The 20,832-nt window shown below is 52.8% G+C and overlaps 1 protein-coding gene across 9 annotated transcripts in view; it reads left to right on the top strand.

Annotated features, from left to right (window-relative positions):
• PEPD (peptidase D) overlaps positions 1-20,832 on the top strand; it is a 118,045-nt gene that overhangs the window by 49,439 nt on the left and 47,774 nt on the right. For all 9 annotated transcript variants that reach the window (XR_015549518.1, XR_015549519.1, XM_087421831.1 and 6 more), the window contains exon 9: positions 731-777. Coding sequence is in view for 7 of the 9 variants with exons in the window: in XM_087421831.1 (XP_087277957.1) it covers positions 731-777 (47 nt within the window). In the remaining 2 variants the exon portion in view is untranslated. The remainder of the gene's footprint in view (positions 1-730; positions 778-20,832) is intronic.

Consider the following 20,832-nt stretch of genomic DNA (forward strand, 5'->3'; position numbering starts at 1 on the left):
GCCCCAAGTCCTCACCTTAAGGGAATTTCCCAGAAAGAAGTCACCACTTCCAGGAGGAAGGGCTCTCTTTCCTGGCCTTCCGGCAGTCCCAGCTCCTTGTAAAGAATGTTTGGTCCTTAACCGTGATTCAAGCACATTTGATGCTGTCATCCGTTTTCTGAGAACGTCCTCACGTAGATCTTCCCCAGACTGTCCCACTTTATCTGAGGAGCCAGAGCAAATAAGCTTCTGTCTTTCCTGAAGGACGTTCGGGGTGTCTGAGGTCACCAGGAGCTTGCTTAGTGACAGTCACAGCTTTGTGATAGGAGACAGACAAGGGTCATTTGTGGGCAACAGACTCTCTCGTATGAGTTCATTTTCTCTGTGTTTTATGAAAGTTAAAGGAAACCTTTTAGTGACAGTTGTCATAGCCTTCCGAGCATTAAGTGTCCACTAAATGCATCTTCGTTAGGTCTTTATTGCCCTCCGCCTGCCGCCACCTGGGCGGCAGCTCTGTGCTGGGTGTTGATCAGCCTCTAAGTGGAAGTGCTCCAGAGTGGTTTAAATAAACCGTGTGGCTTTTGGAGCTTTAAAAAAGTTCTAATTTGTCACATTTCTGCACCACTGTGTGCACATATGATTATTTTTTTTTAAAGAAAGGATTCTTTTGAAAAAGTGCCATACATTATTTATAAGGCACTGTTACTTATCTGCTTAATACAAATGTCTTTGCTTAATATCCGTCCTCCAGGTAATGAAGGCTGTAAAAGTGGGAATGAAAGAATATGAGATGGAAAGGTAAGCTGCTGTGTTTCTCTGGGTAAAGGTTAAAATGTGAAACCCAGTAATTTATGTTCCCTGAGCAAGTAACAGATGAAGCTCCGTGGCGACACGTGCAGACTGAGCGGGGATTACGAGCGAGGCTTCAGCATTGCAGGCAAAGAGGTTTTTCCTCTGACTGTGGCCCCCTCCCTGGCTCTTGGCAGAGTGTTTGATGGTAATGGTCTTTGATTACTTTTCCACATGGTTTACTGCCCCATCATTCCACTTTCGGACTTTGTTTCTGCAATTTGCAGGAAACTTTACCGAGTAGCTGCTATTGTGACTCTGAAAGCTGCTAGTAAAACAGCTTGCCATTTTTATGTGTAAACACTGCCATTATGTCTGCTGTGCTTGGACAACTGGGTCTCGGGATGGTTAAGTGGCTCATAAAGCGTTCTGGAGAGCTCCAGTTAGGCCTGCAGGGAGCCAGTGCCCCCTGGAGTGCTTCCCCAGCATGATCAGTGTGGCCTGGCCAGTTCCTCAGCCCTGCTCCAGGACCCAGGGTTCAGCATGCTGCTGCCCATGGCTTGAGGAAGCCCTGGGGTCAGACCCAGACTGCCCCAGTGGCTGCCTTCCACCCATGTCTAGGGGCAGGAGGCCCCCATTCCAGGGTCTCCCACCGGTGACCGCACCACCTGGAAGCTCCCCTGGGGAGGGGACACTGAAGAGGCTGCCATTTCTCCCCCTGTGACATAATAAGAAATCTGTATTTGATCTCTGCCCTAGTTCCTGTCATAGAGCTTCTAAAATCCTTGGAATTCCCTCAGGGATAGAGGTGAGAAGAGCGTCTTTTGTTATTTGTAATAAGCCCCTTTCAACCACACCTGAGTTTATTCTAATGAAGTGACTCTCAGAAGATGGGGACTGGTTGCCCAGGAACCAACCTAGTGATTAGAGGGTTGGAACTTTCGGCTCTACCCTCTGACCTCCAGTGAGAGGGAGGGGCTGGAGGTTGAGGTCTGACCAGTGATTCAGTTAGTCCTGCCTATGTAATGGAAGCTTCTGGGTTGGTGAACCCTTTGAGGTGCTGGGAGGGTGGCACGCCTGGAGAGGGCATGGAAGTTCTGCACCCCTTGCCTCATACCTTGCCCTGTGCTTCTCCTTATCTGGCTCTTCCTGAGCTGTATCCTTTATAATAAAGTGGTAATAGTAAGTAAAGTGCTTTCCCGAGTTCCGTGAGCTATTCTAGCAAATTATCAAACCCAAGGGGGCATCGTGGGAACCCCTGATTTATAGCCAATCAGTCAGAAGTACGGGAGGCCCGGACTTGTGATTGGTGTCTGGAGTGGGGACAGTGTTGTGGGACTGAGCCCTTAACCTGTGGGGTCTCACCAACTCTGGCAGTTAGTGTCAGAATTAAAATGTAGGACACCCAGTTGGTGTCTTCAGAGAACTGGAGAACTGTTTGGTGTGGAAAACCCACATTTTGGTGTCAGAAGTGTGAGTACAGAAGGAGTTTCACCTTTTACCTCCCCCCTCCTGGCTGCCCTTTCCTACCTGGCCCTGTAAGAGCTTGGTGCTGCTGCCCCTTCCCCCCGTTGCAGGGCCCAGGTTACGCCGGCTGCCTCAGGGCCTGCTCTGGCTCCACGTCCCCCTCCCAGCCTTTCTGGCCTGCCCGCTGTGTCAGTGCGGGGTGCGGGCAGGGTGCCGACGGAGTCAGCAGCGGGCAGTGTGGGCGTTTGTGTTCACCATCACGTGGCTTGGTCAGAGTCGAACCTGAAAGGAGTCCTGAGCAGGGAGCCTCTGTGTTTCTCTCCTCTTATCCTGGGCCATGAGAGGTGAACGAGGCCCTTGCTGCTCTGGCGCCCGGGAGGGGGCCTGGAACAAGTGCTGCCTCAAAGACTCAGCCCTGTCATGCTGAGGAAGATGGGGACGGGCATGCGGAGGCGGCCCAGCTTCTGCCTCCACGTGGTCTCCTGCTGCAATGCAGTGTCTGCTCTGGTATTCCCAGGGTCCCTGCTCACCCCCTGAAGATCTGGGACAGGAAGAGTTCTGCGGGGCTACCGGGGAGGTGGGCCAGGCAGTGGTCCGTCGGATAGGCACTGCCCCAGAAATCTGTTTCCAACTGACGTGGCCCATAGTGACCCACGGCTGATGCCTCAAATAAAAATAACCCAGAAATTGGAGCAGGACCAGCTTGCCCCAGCGTGGAGCCCATCCGTCTGCTGCATGCTGGCTGCCTGGTGCCCCGAGCTGCAGGGAGTCCAACTCCCAAGGTGGCTCCTGGGAGGGCCTTGAACTGCCTCCAGCCGTGTGTCCCAGAGCCCGACTCTGCTGCAGTCTGCACGGGCCTGTGTGAGCTCGGGGTCGGGGGCCGGGGCCCTCAGAATGCTTACCCTGGCTCCTTACCCCCAACCCCAGGCAATGGAGGTCTTTTTTTTTTCCTTTTAATGGGAAATTTCAAATATCCAAAAGAAAACAAAAGGGGATAGTATAGTGAACCTCGAAGTCCCCATCGGGGTTTTCTGTTTAGTTTTGTTCATTGGGGTATTTAAAACCAATCACAGGCATCACATCATTTCACCTGTAAGTAATCAGTAGGTGCTCAGTTAATAGGGATAATTTTTCCTTTGCGTGAGCACCGTGTCATTAGCACATCTAAGCAAATTAACAATAATTCCTTGGTATCATCAATGTCTAGTGCATATCAGCTGAAACCACCGTATTTGAGTTGGTTTGCTCACATTTGGATCCGAAGTCTCCACACTGCGTTGGCTGTTGTCTGAAGGAGGGTCTCTTTGTTGGCTGAGCTCTGAGATCTCACCTTTGTCTTCAGACCGTTCACGTCCCCTACACCCCCTTCCCCGCGTTGGCCTCCCTGCTGCCTCCTCTGTGGATCAGGGCGGCTCTTGGAGAGACGAGCCTGAAGCTTTCGGCCAGAAGCGGCCACCCTGAGGATGCTAAGTGGCATCAACTCAGCTCGCTGTGCCAAGTGTGCACACCCACCCTGTGGCTGGCCAGGGGAGCTGTGCCTGGGGAGGGGACACAGTGCCTGCCCTCCCAGGCCTCAGCCCAGCAGGGGACCGTCTGATCTGTGGGTCCCTGAGAGCAAGGGCAGGGGTTTTCTGAGTTGGAGATGGGGTTGGGGACTGCTCCAGGGAAAAGCTAAGGCGGAGGTGATGAGAACAAGGGACAAAGTCTATTCCTGAAGGACAGTAGGTGGGGTGACCTTTCAGGGCAGAGGGTGTTGCCACCCCAAAGATGGTGGGAAGATGGTTGTCCTGGGATATTGTTGCATCTTGGGGGGGACCCTGGCCAGATTTGAGGAGGGCACCCCGACTACCAGTAGCAGCCAGAGCCCCTGGGGGCATCTGCAGCAGTGAGGTGGGCCGACGTCTCTCTGCCTCTTGCTGCCTCCCTAGGGAGCTCGGGGACACAGTTTTGTGGTCTGTGTCCTCGTGAGCCTGGAGGCTTCTTGGAGGCCCCGTCTCGTTTATCCAGTGTCTACCCCGTAATTGGCGTCAGGAAATAGGTGTGGGTGGGTTACATAAATGCACAGGAGAGAGAAGGGAATGTCCTGAGCTATTTTTCTGCTGTCTCCTATGCCACTGTGAACTTGAGCATCCTCTTCTTAACTAGGTGGGGAATATAAAAGCTCGTCTAAAGCAGGTGGTAGTTCCCCACAGGGCGTGGAGTTTTTAACACAGGCCACACTGATGCCCAGAAGGTCCAGGGCAGCCAGATACGCAGGTAGGCCGCCAACCCACTGGGCTAGAAGAGCATCCTTGGAACCTGCCAGACGTTCTGCTGGGAGCATGGCCCGCCCCAGCCTCGCAGAGGCATGCAGGGCAGGAAGGGCAGGGACTCCTGCAAGTCAGGACTGGAGGCAGGGCGGGGTAGGGAGTGGGCAGGAGACGGGGCTGATTTTCTTGAAGGAGGGCACGCCGCCAAGACAATGATGCTCAGACGCCAGAGATGCTGGCCGGGAGACCTAATTGTAAGCCTCATCTTTTTTTGTTGTTTTATTATCAAAGGTCTGTTATGAAATCTCGAGGGCATGTTGAAAAAAAGAAAGTGAGCTGATGGCATTTATTAAGACACCTCCTCCTCTGTGCTGTGCCTGTGAGGGGGGTGCAGAGGAAATGAAAATCATTTTCCACAATTGAGGTGTAGTAAATTGTGTTAAACCAATAAGACATTAATGTTTGGGTAAATCGGGTGCTAACAGCCTCTGACTGCAGGCCCAATCAGGCGATCCATTTTACCACCTTGTATTATTTAATGTTAGTGGCGTAACCAGCTTGTAGCTGGCTGGCGTGGGGCTGGCAGCCGAATCAATTACCTGAGAACACTAATTTAGAGCATGCTCAATTGGCTGTGTAAGCAGGTCCCGGTTCACATTTGCCACAAGGAGATTAATAACTTGATGTTTCTGACAGCCTGGGACCGTAATTGAAATTATGCTCTCTTTCTCCTCAAGCTGTGAAGGGGACATTTTGGGCCCTTTCATGGCAGCTTCCGTGGGAGTTGTGGGAGTCATTTGAAAGGCAGAGGGTCTGTGAGGTCTGCCAGGGACAGCATGGCGCTGTCCTCCTCCCCTGGCTGGGGTCCTTCGTGGTAAATACCCCCGACCCTGTCCTGAGACCCTGACAAGCCTGGGTTTTTCTGTGCTCTTCTGTTGCAAGCAGCGGCTCACAGTACTCGTCTCCTGTTGCCTTTCAGTCCTTTGTTAGTGGAGAACTTGCCCAGCTGTGCCACTCTGTGCTCAGTCTTGTTGTTTTTTCCTGCCCTGTGGCCAGATGGAGTGAGTCACCATTCTGTGTGTTCAGTGTGCCCCCTGGGTCCAGATTGGGGGTGGGTCTTCTCCCCAGGGCTGGAGGGAGGGGGTCTCCTCCTTGCAACCGCACACACACCCTGCCACCCCCCCCACCACACACACACACAACCTCCACCACACACTATACACATACACACACTCCACAGACACACTCCACCACTCATACCATACCACACACACACACCATACACACACACTACGCATAGATACACATGCCCCACTACCACACACCACTCACATACCACACACACAGACAGATTCCATCCGAGCCGTGGGGTGCTGGGTCGGGTGGTTGGTCTTTCAATTTACCCACCCCAGGAGCAGGTTGTAAAACGCTTGCTGTGCTCTTGTCAAACAAAGCCAGTTTCCCCCCGCTTTTTGAGGATTAGGAAACTTCACTCCAGTGAGGATAGTTGGAGGGTGGGAGACTTTATAGGAAACCCCACAACCCTCCCAGCCCGTGGTGACTGTGGCTGCAGAAAGCGCAGGCCGGTGGGGCAGACCAGCGGCTTTTTTCTGTTCCCCTCAGGCCTCGCGCTGCGCAGTTGACCGCTGAGCTCACCCTTCACTCCACCACCCTCAGCTGATCCGGGGTGGCTTCTCTGTCGCGTCTGCAGGGGCTGCACTGCCCGCTCTGGGAGGCCGCCGAGCTTCTCAGCTGAGCGCCTGATTCTTCCATCTGCCTGTCCCTCCTGGCGCACTGTGACACTGAAGGACCGTCTCAGATACCTGGCCCGCATCGCCCTCCTCTCACTCTGGGTCCAGGGCTCTCCCAGCGTGCTGGGTATGGTGGTCAGATGTGGCCCTGTATGGCTCTGGACACACCCCTCAGGGTGTGCAGAGGATCCAGGTTGCATTGGTGATGGATGTCACCAAGAGGCCCTTAGTTCCTTCCTTCCTGGAGTTTCTGGAGATGTACAGCGTCCAGTCACCTGGGAGTGGTCTGCCCTAGTCTGGTCTCAGCCTGGGCATCAGTGAGACCACCGTCAGCTTACCTACCCCCACGAAGGTGCTGGAGTTTTGTTTGGGGCATTTGGGCCAGGTCTGGGTCCAGGCAGCCTCTGAGACCCCAGCCCCCAGGTAAGAACGGATGTGATGGGCCCTTCTCCATGGGCCTAGTCACTATCATGGGCAGTGCCTTGCAGCCTCCAAGGCAGACACAGCCTCACTTCATCGACTGCCTAGAGGAACGAGGCTGTGGCTTGGATCGTTCTAGAAGGGCCTGCTGAGACCCCAGGTCCGGGTATGGCGAAACCCGCCCTTTACCTCATGTTGTGAGGCTGGTTTCCTAGCAGCACTTCCTTGGCTGTTGGAGACAGGCCACACACAGCCTGCCACCAAAGGAGTCAGGAAGCCCCCCTCTGTTCGGTGCACCCCCAGGAAGGCAGCCCGTGAATCCTGCACCTGGTCAGCCGCACCTCAGTGAGCTGAGTTGGGTGGACAATTCCTTGGAGTTCAGAGCAGGCTTCTCCTCATCCTGGGCCACCCCATACCAGGCAGGGCAGGTCCCGTGTGCCCACCCAGCCTGCTTCATCCACACCACCCGACATGAGGGAGTGGAGTAGCTCTGTCCATGAGGTTCGGCAGAGCCTGGTGTCTGAGATCTCGTGCAGCTGGGGCCTTGGTGGTGGAGAGGCTGTGGGACTCTGGCTTAAAGCAAGGATAGCTCATTTTGCCTCTAAGAGTAGCTAAGAAATGGGCGCATTTAGGGCACAAACCAGCCTGGTATCCAGCCAGAAAGCTGGACAAAGAACCAGATGGAAGGCTTCCTGCAAATATGCAGCCTCCTCCACGCGGCCCTAATTAGAGCTTTTGGGGACAGAGCCAATAGAAAGGTACTTTCTTTTCAAATGCCAGGGGAATTGCCCATGGAGAATCCCATTAAGTAACAGTGGTGCCAGCAGGCATCTTTATGGATTTGCCTCTGATGTTTCACCATTGAATCTGATTCTGCCTGTTGATTTCCGATAAATATTTACCATCAGTTTTAGAAAGTAGCGTTTTCTTCCTGGCTTAGTAGATTTTATCAGGAAAGGATGTTGAATTTTATCAGCTGCCTTTTTGGCACCTCCTTTGGTCTTTTGTATGTGTATTTTAAGCAGTTAATAAACTTTTTATTTTAGAATAGTTTTAGATCACAGAAGAGTTACAGGAATATTAGTTCCCATATATCCCGTGCCCATTTCCCCTATTGTTAACATGATGATGGTACATTTGCCACAACTCATGAACAATATTGATACCCTATTATTATCTGAAGTCCATACATTATTCCAATTTCCTTATCTTTTACCTAATATTCTTTTTCTGTTCCAGGATCCCCCCCAGGATACCACATTACATGTAGTTGTCCTCTTTGCTTAGCACCTCTCGGCTGTGACAATTTCTCAGACTTTCCTTGCTTTTCATGACCTTGACAGTTTTGAGGAGCCTGGTCAGGTATTTTGTAGAATGCCTTTCAGTTGTAGTTTTTCTGATGTTCTTCTCATGGTTAGACTGGAGTTGTGGGTTATCGGGAGGAAGACCACAGAAGTAAGGTGCCACTTTCATTGCAGCGTATCCGGGGTACCTGCTGTCAGCCTGACTCGTTTCTGATGTTGACCTCCATCACCTGTGAAGTGGTATTTGTCAGGTGTCCCCACTGTAAAGTTACCCTTTTCCCCCCTTTCCTTTGGAAGGAAGTCACTACACACTGCCCACCCTTAAGGAGTGAGGAGTTATGCTCTGTCTCCTGGAGGGGGGAGTATCTTCCTACATTATTTATAATTCTTCTGTACAAGAGGTTTGTCTCTTTTTCCCCCATTTATTTAATTATTCAATCATTTATTTACTTATATCTGTATGGACTCGTGGATATTTATTTTATACTTGGGGTTATGATCTAATATCTTGTCATTTATTTTGTTGCTCCAGTCATTCCAGCTTTGGCCACTGGGGGCTCTTCTGTGTGGCTCCTGTGTCCCTCTGACGTCACCCCTCCGCTGCCCCCCATCATTTTGCTTTTTGAGCACTTTCTTACTTTCTGCCACTGCAGGATGCTCCAGGCTCATCTTGTATGTTTCCCACTCCAGTCCCAGAATCAGCCATTTCTCCACGGAGCCCTGGTTCCTTTTATGGGGAGCAAGGTATTCGATACCAAGATAGGGTGCTGGGTGTACGTCTGATGAATTTCATGACCAGACCTCCTGCTGTGGCCAGCGTGGCGTCCCTGGCACACAGCTGCTTTGTCGTGGTGGGCCACTGTTTAATGAGCGGCAGGGCTGAAAGAGGAAGCAGCGTGTACTATATGGTTAGAGCTTGGTTGCTCGAGACTGCTGTCCTGCGTTTGAGTCCCAGTTCTGCTACTTACTGTGCCTCAGTTTCCTCATCTGGAAAAAGGATAATAATCTCACTTCATAGGATGGCGAGGAGGACTCTGTGAATTAATGTATAGACCGGGTATGGACCAGTCTTGACATCTGGTAAGCGTTGTCATGACTGTTGTTGTTACTCTTTTACTATCATTTTATTATAGACTCAAAACAGGGGATTGAGCTATACATTTTTTTTTTTAACTGTCTTAGCCATATTTTGAGATCAGAGTTTGAGATCATGATTTGGGAAGCTCTCCACATTTTTCTGTTTTCTAGAGCAGTTTAGAAAGCATAGGGGCTATCTGTCTCTTCAATGTATAAAGAAGTCTTTTGATGCTATGAGAACTTAGTGTTTCTTTGATAACTTTTCAGGTTTTCCTATGGGGTTGTTTTAGTCTGACTTTATCCGTCTTAGAGTCATTACAGTACATTTTCCTGGAAAGTTTTTGTTTTCATCAAAAATTGCAAACTTATTAGAACCGAGTTATTTTATTCTCTTAAGTTTGAAAAATACCTACTCTATAGCTGTAGTTGTATTTCCTTTCTCATCCCTAATATTATGTATTTGTGTTCTTTCTGTATGGATTAGCATTGCCAGAATTTGATCTGTTTTATTGGCCTTTTCACAAAGTCAGCTTTTAACTATATTTATCCACTCTCCTGCTTGTGGAACTCACAGATGCCCAGTTTTATTGTTATTCCTTTCTCGTCCCTTCCTGACCTTGTTTTGAACATCCATCTTTTAACTCATTTAGTCGAATTTTATTTTCATTCTTTCTTCTTTAGGAATAAATGAATTTTGGCTAATAGATTTTGAATCCTTAACCATATCCTAAGAAGTTTTGATTGATTTGATTTTTGGCCTAAGAAAGGAACTAAGAACATTTCTTCTGATTTCCAGATAGATGTGGTTGGTTAACTTTCTTGGTTAATTTTTTATTAGTTTCTGGTTTTTCACCCCTGTAGTTAGAGAATGTAATCTATGTAAATGTTATTTTTCTTAATTTTGAGATTTTTCTTTATGGCCTGTTTAGAAATATTTTTGTCAGTATTTCATGGAATAAAATTAAACATTTATTGGGAAATGTTTATTTTCTATTTTTAGAGTACATACTTTGGTGTACCTTAAATCAGGTTTCTCATCTTGTTGCAGTCCTGTACCTCCTCCCTTATTTTTGTACATTTGCTCTAGGATTAAGAGAGGTGATTTATGAATCCTCGTTGTGAGTCTTAACAGATTTTTCTTTTAATAATCATTTCCATACCGAGTCGTTTGAGGCACACAGGTGGATGATGGCTGTGTCTTTTTTATGTATTTTACCTTTTTGCAACTTATAAGAACCCCTTTTGACGTAATTAATCCTTTTTGTCTTGAATTTGACTTTGATATTGGTATTACTATTAAATGTTTTCTTTTGTTATATTTTTCTGCTGTCTTTGCTTACTCTTTTATTTTTAACTTTGCTCATCGGTTGCAGTTTACTTGTTCAAAATGGAGGGCCTCTGGTGTGGGGAGAGCCACTCGCGTCTGTCGTGGTGACCCATACGCTTGATCTCTTGTCCAGAGTCTCATTTAGTGCTTTCTGGTTTCTCTTCTGCTTTTCTGGCTTTTAAATTTTTTCTGTCATTGAAAAGTTGGTGAAGTTTCTTTAGTTTTCTTTTATATGCATTCCACTTTTGTTGTCGAATTACTTTTAAATCAAGAAAAAATGACTTGTATTTTTCTACGTTCTCTATGTCTGTTAAAAAGTTAATTATCGATTCCTCACTTTGAAAAATGAGACATTTAGCATAATTTTACTTTCTGTCTCTTCCCCCCCATCTTCCAGTTTTTTATTATACAACTGTCTTTCCGTCAGTTTCAACATCTGCGTTATTTTATAATCATTTAATAACAGCTACTTAGACATAGTGCCATCTCACTGGATCCAGCCTGGACCCCGGTTTTGTGCCTTCTTCCCTTTCCTCTGATGCTCTTCCTCTGACCTTGCACGTTGGCAAGTCCTCTCGGTGCCTCCTGTGTGAAGGACGGCTGAACTGGGTAGTGAATCTTTGTTCCATGAAACCGTTCCCTCCATCAGTGCCGGAGGTCTTAGGCAAATCATCGTCTTTCTCCTTTCTGGGAACTTTGTATTTTCTGCTTGGTGCTTACAGGATTCTTCTTTATTCTCGAGAGCTAACAGTATTTCCCAAGGATCTGTCTGGGTGCTCTGCCGGGCTTTGGCCATACTTCGGGCGTCAGAGTCCTGCCAGCCTTGCCAGCAGGGTTAGAGGCCCGGGTAGAGGCAGCCCCTTGAGAAGAGGTGGGAGCTGGGCCCCGCATTAGCTCACAGCTCTTCAGCCAGCGGGTGGCACGGGCCGGTGCGGAAGGCTTCCAGCTCAAGTGGCAAGACTCAGGTCAGTTGTATCCTGACTTAGGCCAATGAAAGGCAGAGCAAAGCAGCAGTCACACCTCACACACAGACCAGACAGGTGGGACGAGGACGCAGCTGCTGACTGTGAGCCAGTGACAGGTCGGTGATGTCAGCTCTGTGGAGTCAGGAACAGCTCGGCCACCAGCGAGGCTGGTCTGCCACAAAGGACAGGCGGGAGTGTCACATGTTCTGTGTTTCCCGTCTGTTATCCCACTGGTCACTCCCCGGGGGCAGCATTTGTCCCCTGGGTCAGGTAATCTGAGGCCTGTGGTGCCATTATTTGTCATGTCACCCTGACAGATGACACACCCGGTCTCATGGTGGCTTCCTTCTCAGTTACAGAAGCTAATGTGGTGACCCACTGGGGGCCAGAAGCTGTGCAGACAGGCCTGGGGTTGTCCCTATGAGCTCCCGTGATGGTCTAGGATCTGCTTCTTTAATCTCAACAGTGAAACCTTTCTTTGCCTCAAGGCCTTCTTTTAAGTTCCTGTTCCACGTGTGTTGGGTCCCCTGGACGCCTTCTCCGGACTCTTATCTTTTCCTTCATAATTCCCACTTCTGCATCGGTGGAAAGTTCTCAAGCTTGTCTTCCCGTTCACTTCCTGTAACCCTTCACACTGGCTCTGCTGCTCTCTAATTACTCTGTTTTATAACTCCGCCATCACGCCTTTTGTCTTAGAGAGCCCCTTCCCGTTTGGCCCCTTCTCCACCCGTGCCAGCCTCGCTTGCCCCTCAGATATGCCGTCCTCGTGGATCCGTGAAAACAGGGGCTAGAGACTGTCTGTAAGTTTCCTCCCATTTCCCACGGGAGACTTGCTCCGGCTCCTTGCTCACAGCTGACCGAGAGCTGTCTGACTGACTCCAGGGTGCGGGTGCTGTTGAAATTGCTCAGGCCCAGAAGAAAGGGGGAGGAAAGTTTGGGTTGCCAGTGGATTCAATGTGCAAGGGAGCCACCCAGGGGAGCTGAGGGGTGGGGTGTGACCCACACAGCGGGGTGGGGAGGGGGCCAGTAGGAGGCGTCTTCTCTGTAGTGGGCCATTGTCTGGAGTTGGCTTTGGCCACACCGCTGGGGCCCCTGTGAGAGTGGGCTGCAGCCCCTGTGGGCTTCCAGAAACTTCTGTCAGGTTAGGGTGGGGACCCCTGGCGTTCCCACTTTTCACTCCCCAGGAGGAATTTTCCAGCAAGACGAGGGCCAGAGGTTGTAAACTGGTAGCCTCTGGGCTGGACCCAGTGCATAGGCAGCTTTAGTTTGGCTCACTCAGTGAGTTTTTAAAGTTTTGGTTGTTTTGAGTCAACAATTAAAAATCAGAAGATTTTCCTGGCTTTTCCTAGGAATTGAACTTAGATAGTCAGCTTGAGCTGGAATTCCCACAGAGCAGCAACCCAGTGGGAGCTGAGTAGCCTTTGGGCGCACACCACAGGCCCCACCCCTCCCTGTTGTCTCCCCCAGCACTGAGGCAGACCCTTTCATTGCCCTCATGCCGCTGGTTCTTTCATAGTTGAGAAAGATTTCTCATACCAGTGTCTCTATCAAAAGAAGGAAAAATAAAAGATAGTCAGAAGGGTCGTGTACTTCAAGAAAAATGGGAGAGCTGTGGAGAAAAAAAGAGACTGTTTCTCATGTTTTGTGTGTAAATCTCTGGACAGCTTCACTCCTTTAGAAGTTCCTGCCAGGTGCCCCCAGGCCTCTGTGCTCGTCCTGGCCCTCACCCTGGAATAGCCTTTCTGCCTTTCTGTACACCCCCCTGAAGGAGCCCCATGGCAGATAGGAAGGGTGGCATGGGGCATGTGGACCAGGTGCCCATCTCGGGGGGAACCTGTCCTCTTGGGTTCCCTCAATCAGAAAGCATCGCTCCAGGTCTCAGGAGCGTCTGGTGAGGAATTATCCTGTAGGAGCCAGTATTTCGGTGTGGCTCCCAGAGCGGGCAGACAATTGTGATTATGCTGCGAGGTTTGGTGCCTGATTTTCAGAAAATTCTCATCCAGATCTATTACATACCTGTGCAGAAAGATGCTCCCTGTGGGAGCAATTATTCTGGGCTGGGAGTTTTTCCCTCCTAACTCTGAATTCTGTAGATGTCATGAAGGGTCTAATCCAGGAGCTCTGAAAGCCTGTTCCCCTGTCTCCCAGCAGGCATGTCTGCTCTAGACCTGGCAGTAATTCATGATGAAACCACAGAGAGGGATTTCCCACTTCCAGGCCCCAACAACAGGCTCCGTGGCCTGGGGCCACAGTGAAGCCACACTCATGTTCCCCACGTGCCCCCGGGCCAGGCCGTGGCTCCTCTCGGTCCGTGGCGTGGAGGGTGGGTGGTGTGGGCGCTGTGAGCCTTCGAGCTTCCTCGAGCAGTAGTCGCAGGGCGTGCCACAGTCCTGGCCACGACCGCCGCTGCCTCCTGCAGCTGCCCTGGAACACAGTGAGGGAAAGTGCAGGATCGGGGTGATGGTCAGGAGATGGGCTCCGGCAGCTCTCCTGGACGCGGGACTGTCCACACACTGTGCTGGAGGTTTGGAAGAGAGGAGGATGTCGAGGGAGCCAGGCTGCTGATGGCTGCGGGCCGTGTCTGGTGATGGTGACGGGCCTCAGGCCAGGGGTCTGGACTAGCGTGTTGTCACTGTGAAGCACCCTGTGTTCCTTCTGGACCCCTGGCACTGCTGTGCCCCGGGTCTCCTCCTGTCGCCTGCTTCTCTGAGCGGAATGAGACAACGGCCCCTGGCCTTGGGGGCACGAAGGCTGGCCTCTCCCGGCTCCAGCTCCTGCAGGAACCTGCGTGGTTACTGCTGCTCACAGACCCCGCCAGCTGCGTTCGTGTTAATTCCACGGTTTTGTTAGAAAAGCCAGTTCTGCGGCAACAGAGCAACAGTGCCACACCTCTTCCCCTCTGCTCCTGCGTTGTGTGGCTGTGCCTTCCCCCAGGGCCACCCTCCGTGAGTGGGCCACACACACGCCAGCCGAATGGACTGCCCCTGTGACAGCACTTCAGGTCCCCTCATTTCTGAGTGGCGGTTGCCGACCTTCTGTGTCCGGGCCTGGGGTGGGGCTGTTCCCATGTCATCACCTTCAGGAGCAGCACTGTGGCCTGCTCAGGCGGCTCTCCTGGGGGTCCTGGCAAGGGCCGGGTGCACTATAGCCCTCCCTCCAGCCTGGGGTGACCGGGGCTTGTTGGTGGGCCGCCCTGCCCGTCCAGCCCCTGCACGCGGATGCCCAGTGCTATTAGGGTCTGGGCCTGGCTGGGCTTTGTTTTTCTGTTTTATTTTGTCTTGTTCTTCACCCAGCAGGAAAAGTGGGGTTTGACTGCTCCTCCTGGAGCCAGGCTGGTGGCTGTGGAGATGGGCACCGTGGTTGGGGGGGCTGAGGTCAGCTGGGCCCTGCCTCCTTGGGTGGTGAAGAGCCCTTTTGGGGGTGGGGGTCCTTTGGGAAAGTGGTACCAGCTGCAGGACTGGGGAGAGGGGTTCCTCCTGGATGCACAGTTTGCAAATGGGCGCCTCCTTGCTCCCATAGCCATAGCCGCTGTCCTGTGTCCCTGGGGCCCTCGGCAACTTTCTGCCGAGGGGAGAGAGGGGCTCGACTGTGGCATGGGCAACTGGTGCTGGCTAAAGCTGGACAAATGTCCCTGTCCCGCAGGTGAAAAGACACAGGGTAGAGTGTCCAGGTGCCGGAGTGAGTCTGAGACCCAGCTGCTGGTGTGACCCGTCCAGCAAGAGTGTGGTCGGTGCGTTTCCCCCCAGTGTGGGGTTACTCAGAATAGGCTCTACACCGTCTGTATATTTTCAGCATGAGCTAGAGTCTTGAATCATTTATCTTGGCAGCTCGTCTTAAAACTGGAGAAAAGTGGAAATTCATCTAGGTGCTGAGAAAGGAGGCTGGAAGAAAAAAGTGTCTGGTGGCTGCCGTGATGGGTGGTGTGCCCGGAGATAGTGCTGGTGGCTCAGAGATCAAACAGCTGAGAAATGGTTTCCCAGGAAGAACTCAGGGAATTCTAAGTAGGTAATGAGTAGTGACTTTCTTTTGATTTACGGCGAGACTTGGCAATCAATCTATAATGCTTTGAAGAGGAAAGAAATGAATCTCCAAGCGGCTGCAGTCTGGACGGTTCAGACTGGCAGCCGTTTCTTGGGGGTTGGGGAGCCAGAACCCCGCCAGGGGTGGGCTGGTTGAGGGTCTGCGTCTCTCTTCTACCGCGAAGATCCAGGGCCTCCTGGTGGTGACAAAGCTGCGGCTGGAGCTGGCTTGAGGGGGGGGCTCCTCACGTCCTCTCTCTGGCACCTCCGAGGTCGTGGCTCTGACCCTGCTGGGACTCGAGTGCAGCTTTCAGGTCCTGGGCAATTCAGGTCCTGGTGGTTTGTGGCCTCAGCCTCCCTGGGAGCTCTGGGGACCCCTCTCATCCTCCTCCTGAAGGTGCCTGTATTAGTTTGCTAGGGCAGCTATAACAAAATACCGCAGACTGGGGGGCTTAAGCAACAGACATTTATTTTCTCACAGTCTTGGAGGCTAGAAGTCCAAGATCAAGGTGTCGGCAGGTTTGGTTTCTTCTGAGGCCTCTCTCCTTGGCTTGCAGATGGCCGCCTCCTTGCTGTGTCCTCATGTGGTCTTTCGTCTGTGGGCACACAGCCCTGGTATCTCTCTGTGTCCTAATCTTTTCTTATAAGGATGCCAGTAAGATTGGATTAGGCCCCCCTAATGGCCTCAGTTTAATTTAATCACCTTTTAAAGTCCCTGTCTCCAAATACAGTCACATTCAGAGGTAGTGGGGTTAGAGTTTCAACATCTGAATATTGGGGGGATACAAATCAGCCCATAACAGTGCCTTTGCTCCCTAGAGCAGTCAGGCCTGGTTCTGTCTGCTGGTCACACCCGGCCACTCAGCAGCGCCTCCTGTCCAAAGGGCTCAGACTGGCCTCAGGGGCCACGTGCACAACTGGCCTTCCAGAGAGGAAGACAGACAAGCAAGAGAATTACACGTGGTGAGAAGTTGGCGTCCAAGACAGAACAGGGAGCTATCATGGCCCAACATGATCCTTGAGCTGAGGCTGAGAGGGGGCAAGGAGCCAGCCCGGCTCTTGCCATGTGGTGAGAGGGTACAGGAGGTGGGGCTTGGTGGGTAAGAGAGGAGTGGGTGGCAGGGCCAGGTCTCAGTAAGACGCCCCTCAGAGGTTTCTTTGAGCTGGGGAGGGACTGGACCAGCTGAGGCCGTGGCTTTGGGTGACGAGTGGACCGAGGCAGCAGCAGGAGGGCAGTGAGGAGGCTGCTGGGGGCCCGGCTGGGCGGCGGGGCTGAGGGAGGAGGGGGTGGGTTGGAGGACGAGGCTGGAGCTGAGCTGGAGCTGCGGACTCGTGGATGGATTGGATGTTGGCGGTGAGGGAGGAGGAGGAAAGGTGATGGGTCCCAGGCTTCCGACTTGGCTGCCTGGTGGTGTCAGGCCATGCCGTGCAGACCGAGCACCTTCCCCTGACGGCCATTGCCGTCCCCGTGAGTCTGGCGCAGGCAGCTCTGTGCTGCGTTCCCAGACTGCTTCCTTCTCTCTCTCCTGCCTCCCAGTCGTTGTATTTCCTGCCTGAAACGCAGAGGCTCTGCCCTCAGGCTGTGCTTTGATGAGGCCCATGAATTTGGAGGGGAGAGATCCGCAGGGTGGCGCTGCGCTTTCAGTCAGGGCCTGGCTGTATTTCAAGTCCGTGCCTTGAGTGTGTGTGCACGCATGGTGTAAACCCATTAAGCGTGGCCCCTCACTCTGCCTGCCTGGGGGCACACAGGGGGTGTGTTTGTGTGCATATGTGTGTGTGTGGTGTACACCCCCAGTCAGCATGCCCCCTCACTGCCCATCTGGGGGCACATGGCGGAGGGGGGTGTGTGCGTGCGTGTGTGTGTGTGGTGTGCACCCCCGGTCAGCAAGCCCCCTCACTCTGCCCGCCTGAGAGCACACAGGGTGTGTGTGTGCATCCTCGGTCAGCGTGCCCCCTCATTGCCCACCTGAGAGCACACAGGCTGTGTGTGTGTGTGTGTGTGTGTGTGTGTGCGCGCGCGCGTGTGCGCGCGCCCCCGGTCAGCATGCCCCCTCACACTGCCTGCCTGAGAGCACACAGGCTGGGCCCCTGCAGGTCCCCTCAGGCCCCAGGCAGGGGGAAGGGAGTAGGGGCAGGAGGTGGGGTGTGTCTTATGACACCACTGGGACAGATCTCCAGGGGAACAGCAGAAACGGGGTCGCCATCCAGGTGGAGGAGTGAGGAGGAGCCAGGGGCAGCAGTTCTGGGGTCTTGGAAATGACATGAGTGACACATGCAGACAGGAAGATGGTTGTTTTCTTTTTTTTTTCTTTTTTGTGAGATCAGCCCTGTGCTAACATCTGCCAATCCTCCTCTTTTTTTTTTTGCTGAGGAAGACTGGCCGTGGGCTAACATCCGTGCCCATCTTCCTCCACTTTATATGGGACGCCGCCACAGCATGGCCTCCAAGCAGTGCATCGGTGCGCGCCCGGGATCCGGACTGACGAACCCCGGGCTGCTGCAGCGGAGCGCACGCACTTAACCACTTGCGCCGCTGGGCCGGCCAGAGAAGATGGTTGTTTTCAAGGAGGGACAGAGGGCCGTGAGGGACTGAGACTTCTTGGCCCAGCCTGTAGAACACAAAACCCCCAAGGCCAGGGCGAGTTCCCTCCGTCAGACCACTCGCTTTCAGCCCATTTGTTAAACAGGCATTTATTAAGCACCTACTGTATGCCAGACACTGTTCTGAGCCTAGGGATGCAGCAGTAAGGAAAGGCCCTGCTCCCGCAGAGCGTAGCCCCACGGGCATGTCCTGAGGTCTGACCACCCCCTAGCCCATCCAGGCCCTTTGCGCCCCTGCAATCCAATGAGGGTACAACCCCATTTCATCCTCACGGCAACCTTCTGAGTGTAGGGCCTATCATTAAGTCCCTTTTGTAGGTGAGGAAGATGAGGAACAGAGAGACTAAGTGACTTGTCCAAGGTCATGCCGTTGGCCAGCGGAGGAGCCAGGCTTTGAACCCTGGCCGGCGGCCCTGGAGCCTGCATTCTTCACCGCTTTGCCGTGGCGACTCCCGCCTGGTGGATGGGGGCCTGCTTCCATCAACCCAGCAGTTCCCATTGCACAGTGCAGGATACCAGAAAGGCCTCGTTGTCTTTTAGAGGAGTTGCAATTTTTAAAATTCCTATACAAATAAAAAAGGACAAATACCTATCACATTATGAATTGTGGTGACATGTAACTTAATGCCAGAATCGGGGCAGAATCTGGCCAACTCTAGGTAGGAAGAAGGTTTTGCCTCCTGAAGTGGAAAGAGACTGCCTAAGAAGGGGCCTGCTTGGCAGGCCATGCCCCCCCGCCCCCCTGCACCCCTGGGTCAAGGGCAGCCTCAGCCAGGGAGCCCAGGGACCGTCGCTTGGGAGCAGGGTGTGGCCTTCAGAATTGCTCCAGCCTCTAGAACTGTTCTCTCTGTGGCCCTTCAGAGACCACAGACCCAGAGCAAAGGGGCAGGCTGGGCAGAGGAGAGGGATGGTAGGGATGGGAGTGGGGGGCAAAGGTCACCAGCAGACGGAGGTCACTGGCAGGGATGGACAGTGTCTCGGGAGTCCAGGCCCGCAGGTTCAGGCTGCAGACAGGGCAGAAGGACAAGCCCTGATGCAGGCCTAGGGCGGCCTGGCACACAGCAGCCGCTCAGTAAATGTTCCTGAGGAAGAGAAGGAGCAGTGGTGGGGAAGGAGGACTTGGCAGGCTCCTCACTTAACCCATGGAGGAGTCAGGATCCCAGGAGCAGCCAGCCTGGCTGGGGCCAAGGTTGTGCCTGTCAGAGCAAGGTCGCACCCCACCCCCCGTCCCACCCCAGGGCTATGTGCTCTTCCAGGCGCCTCATTTCCTGGGGATGTGGTCACTGGCCCTGGTGAACCCGAAGGCCAAGTGGTTATCGAGGAATTGGTCCACGCTCCTGGGCCGGCAGATAAGGGGCACGTGTTGGTGTCGCAATGAGCTGCGTGTGGCAATCGCTCACCCAGCCTCACCAGAAGGATGTTAGATGGCAGGGGATTTCTGAGGGCAGGCTTATGATGCTGCCTGAGGAGGCCTGAGAGAACCAGAGCTCGTCTCTCTGGGCTTGATGAACCTGCAGAAACCAGGCTCATTGTCTCTTCAAGACCAAGATTTTCCAAAGTCATTTCCAGCTGTAGAAGGTGCAGCCAGAACCGGTGGAATTACATTTGGAGTTGTTCATTGCAGAGGGCTCTGATTGACCACTCAGAGGGTTTGCCCCATTGACCCTCTTGCTGCTCTTGTCTGAGCAGGCTGAAAGGTGCCCCCCACACTCCGCCCGTCCTTGGCAAGCAGGCCACCGGGGGGTCCACCCTGCCTTCTGCCCAGCGAGCATGGGCTCTTTCCCAGCCTGCCTGTGCCACTTCATTGGATTACGACATTTATTGGGTGACTGTAGGTGCCAAGTACTGTTCTAGGAGCAAGGAGATAGAACAGAGGAAAACTTGTCTGTGAAGCTCTAGAGGGGAGATAAACAAGATAAATAAGGAAATGTACAGTATATCTGATGGTGATGAATACCACAGAAAAAGTAAAACAGAGAGATAATAGAGGAGTCCTGGGAGTGATGTGCAGTTTTGAGTACAGTGGCATCAAAGGCCTTGAGTAGAGGTCCAGTAAGACCCAGAGGGGCTGAGAGACTGAGCTTGGGGGGTCAGGGGAGAGGGACAGCAGAGAGGCCAAGGCAGAGAGGAGAGGGCTGGGGATGGGGAGTGAAGTCTGAGAGCTGAGAGGTTGAACAGAGGAGGGACTCAGTCCGATGGCGTTGGAGAGCGGCCGTGGCCGCTGTGCTGAGCAGACTGCAGGGGGGCGAGGGCAGCACAGGGAGCCCAGTGAGGAGGCCCCCGCACTGGGGAGAGGTGGCAGGGCCCTGGCTCGGGGTCAGAGCATCCGAGGTGAGAAGCAGGCGGGTTCTGGGCATATATTATGCCGGGCCTGGTGAACCCTACGGCACAGTCGTTATTGAATCTGGTCAGCATCTGATTTTGGAGGTAGAGCCAGCAGGATGTGCTGTCAGATCCAGGGTGACTCCAGGGTTTTCGGCTTGAGTATCTGGAAGGACAGAGTTGTTAAATGAGGTGGGAAGGACTGGGAGAAGAGTTTAGACCACCTGTGCCTGGGGGATTGAGGCGGCAGAGGGGAGAACAGAGGAGCATGCCGGGAAATGTTCATTTCCAGCCAGGGTCACCCACCTTGTGACAGGTCCCACTGGATGTCATTTAGAATTTTTATAAATGGACCGTTGCTATGCTTGGGGAAAAGCAGCGTAAAATCATTAAGAACGTTTCTTGTGAAGTTTGGCATTTGCTCCAGGACGTTTATGGAGGGCATTAATCCAGGCCCGAGGGTGGCAGCACCTGAGAGGTTGAACTGATTTAATCACGGGGCGGGCTGACAGTTGGGGGCACCAGCCACCCTTCATGACGATGGTCCTGGGCTGTGTCACCC

The sequence above is a fragment of the Ceratotherium simum genome, chromosome 33 (assembly GCF_057802395.1).
Source record: "Ceratotherium simum simum isolate JZ-2026a chromosome 33, ASM5780239v1, whole genome shotgun sequence".
Lineage (NCBI taxonomy): Eukaryota > Metazoa > Chordata > Mammalia > Perissodactyla > Rhinocerotidae > Ceratotherium > Ceratotherium simum.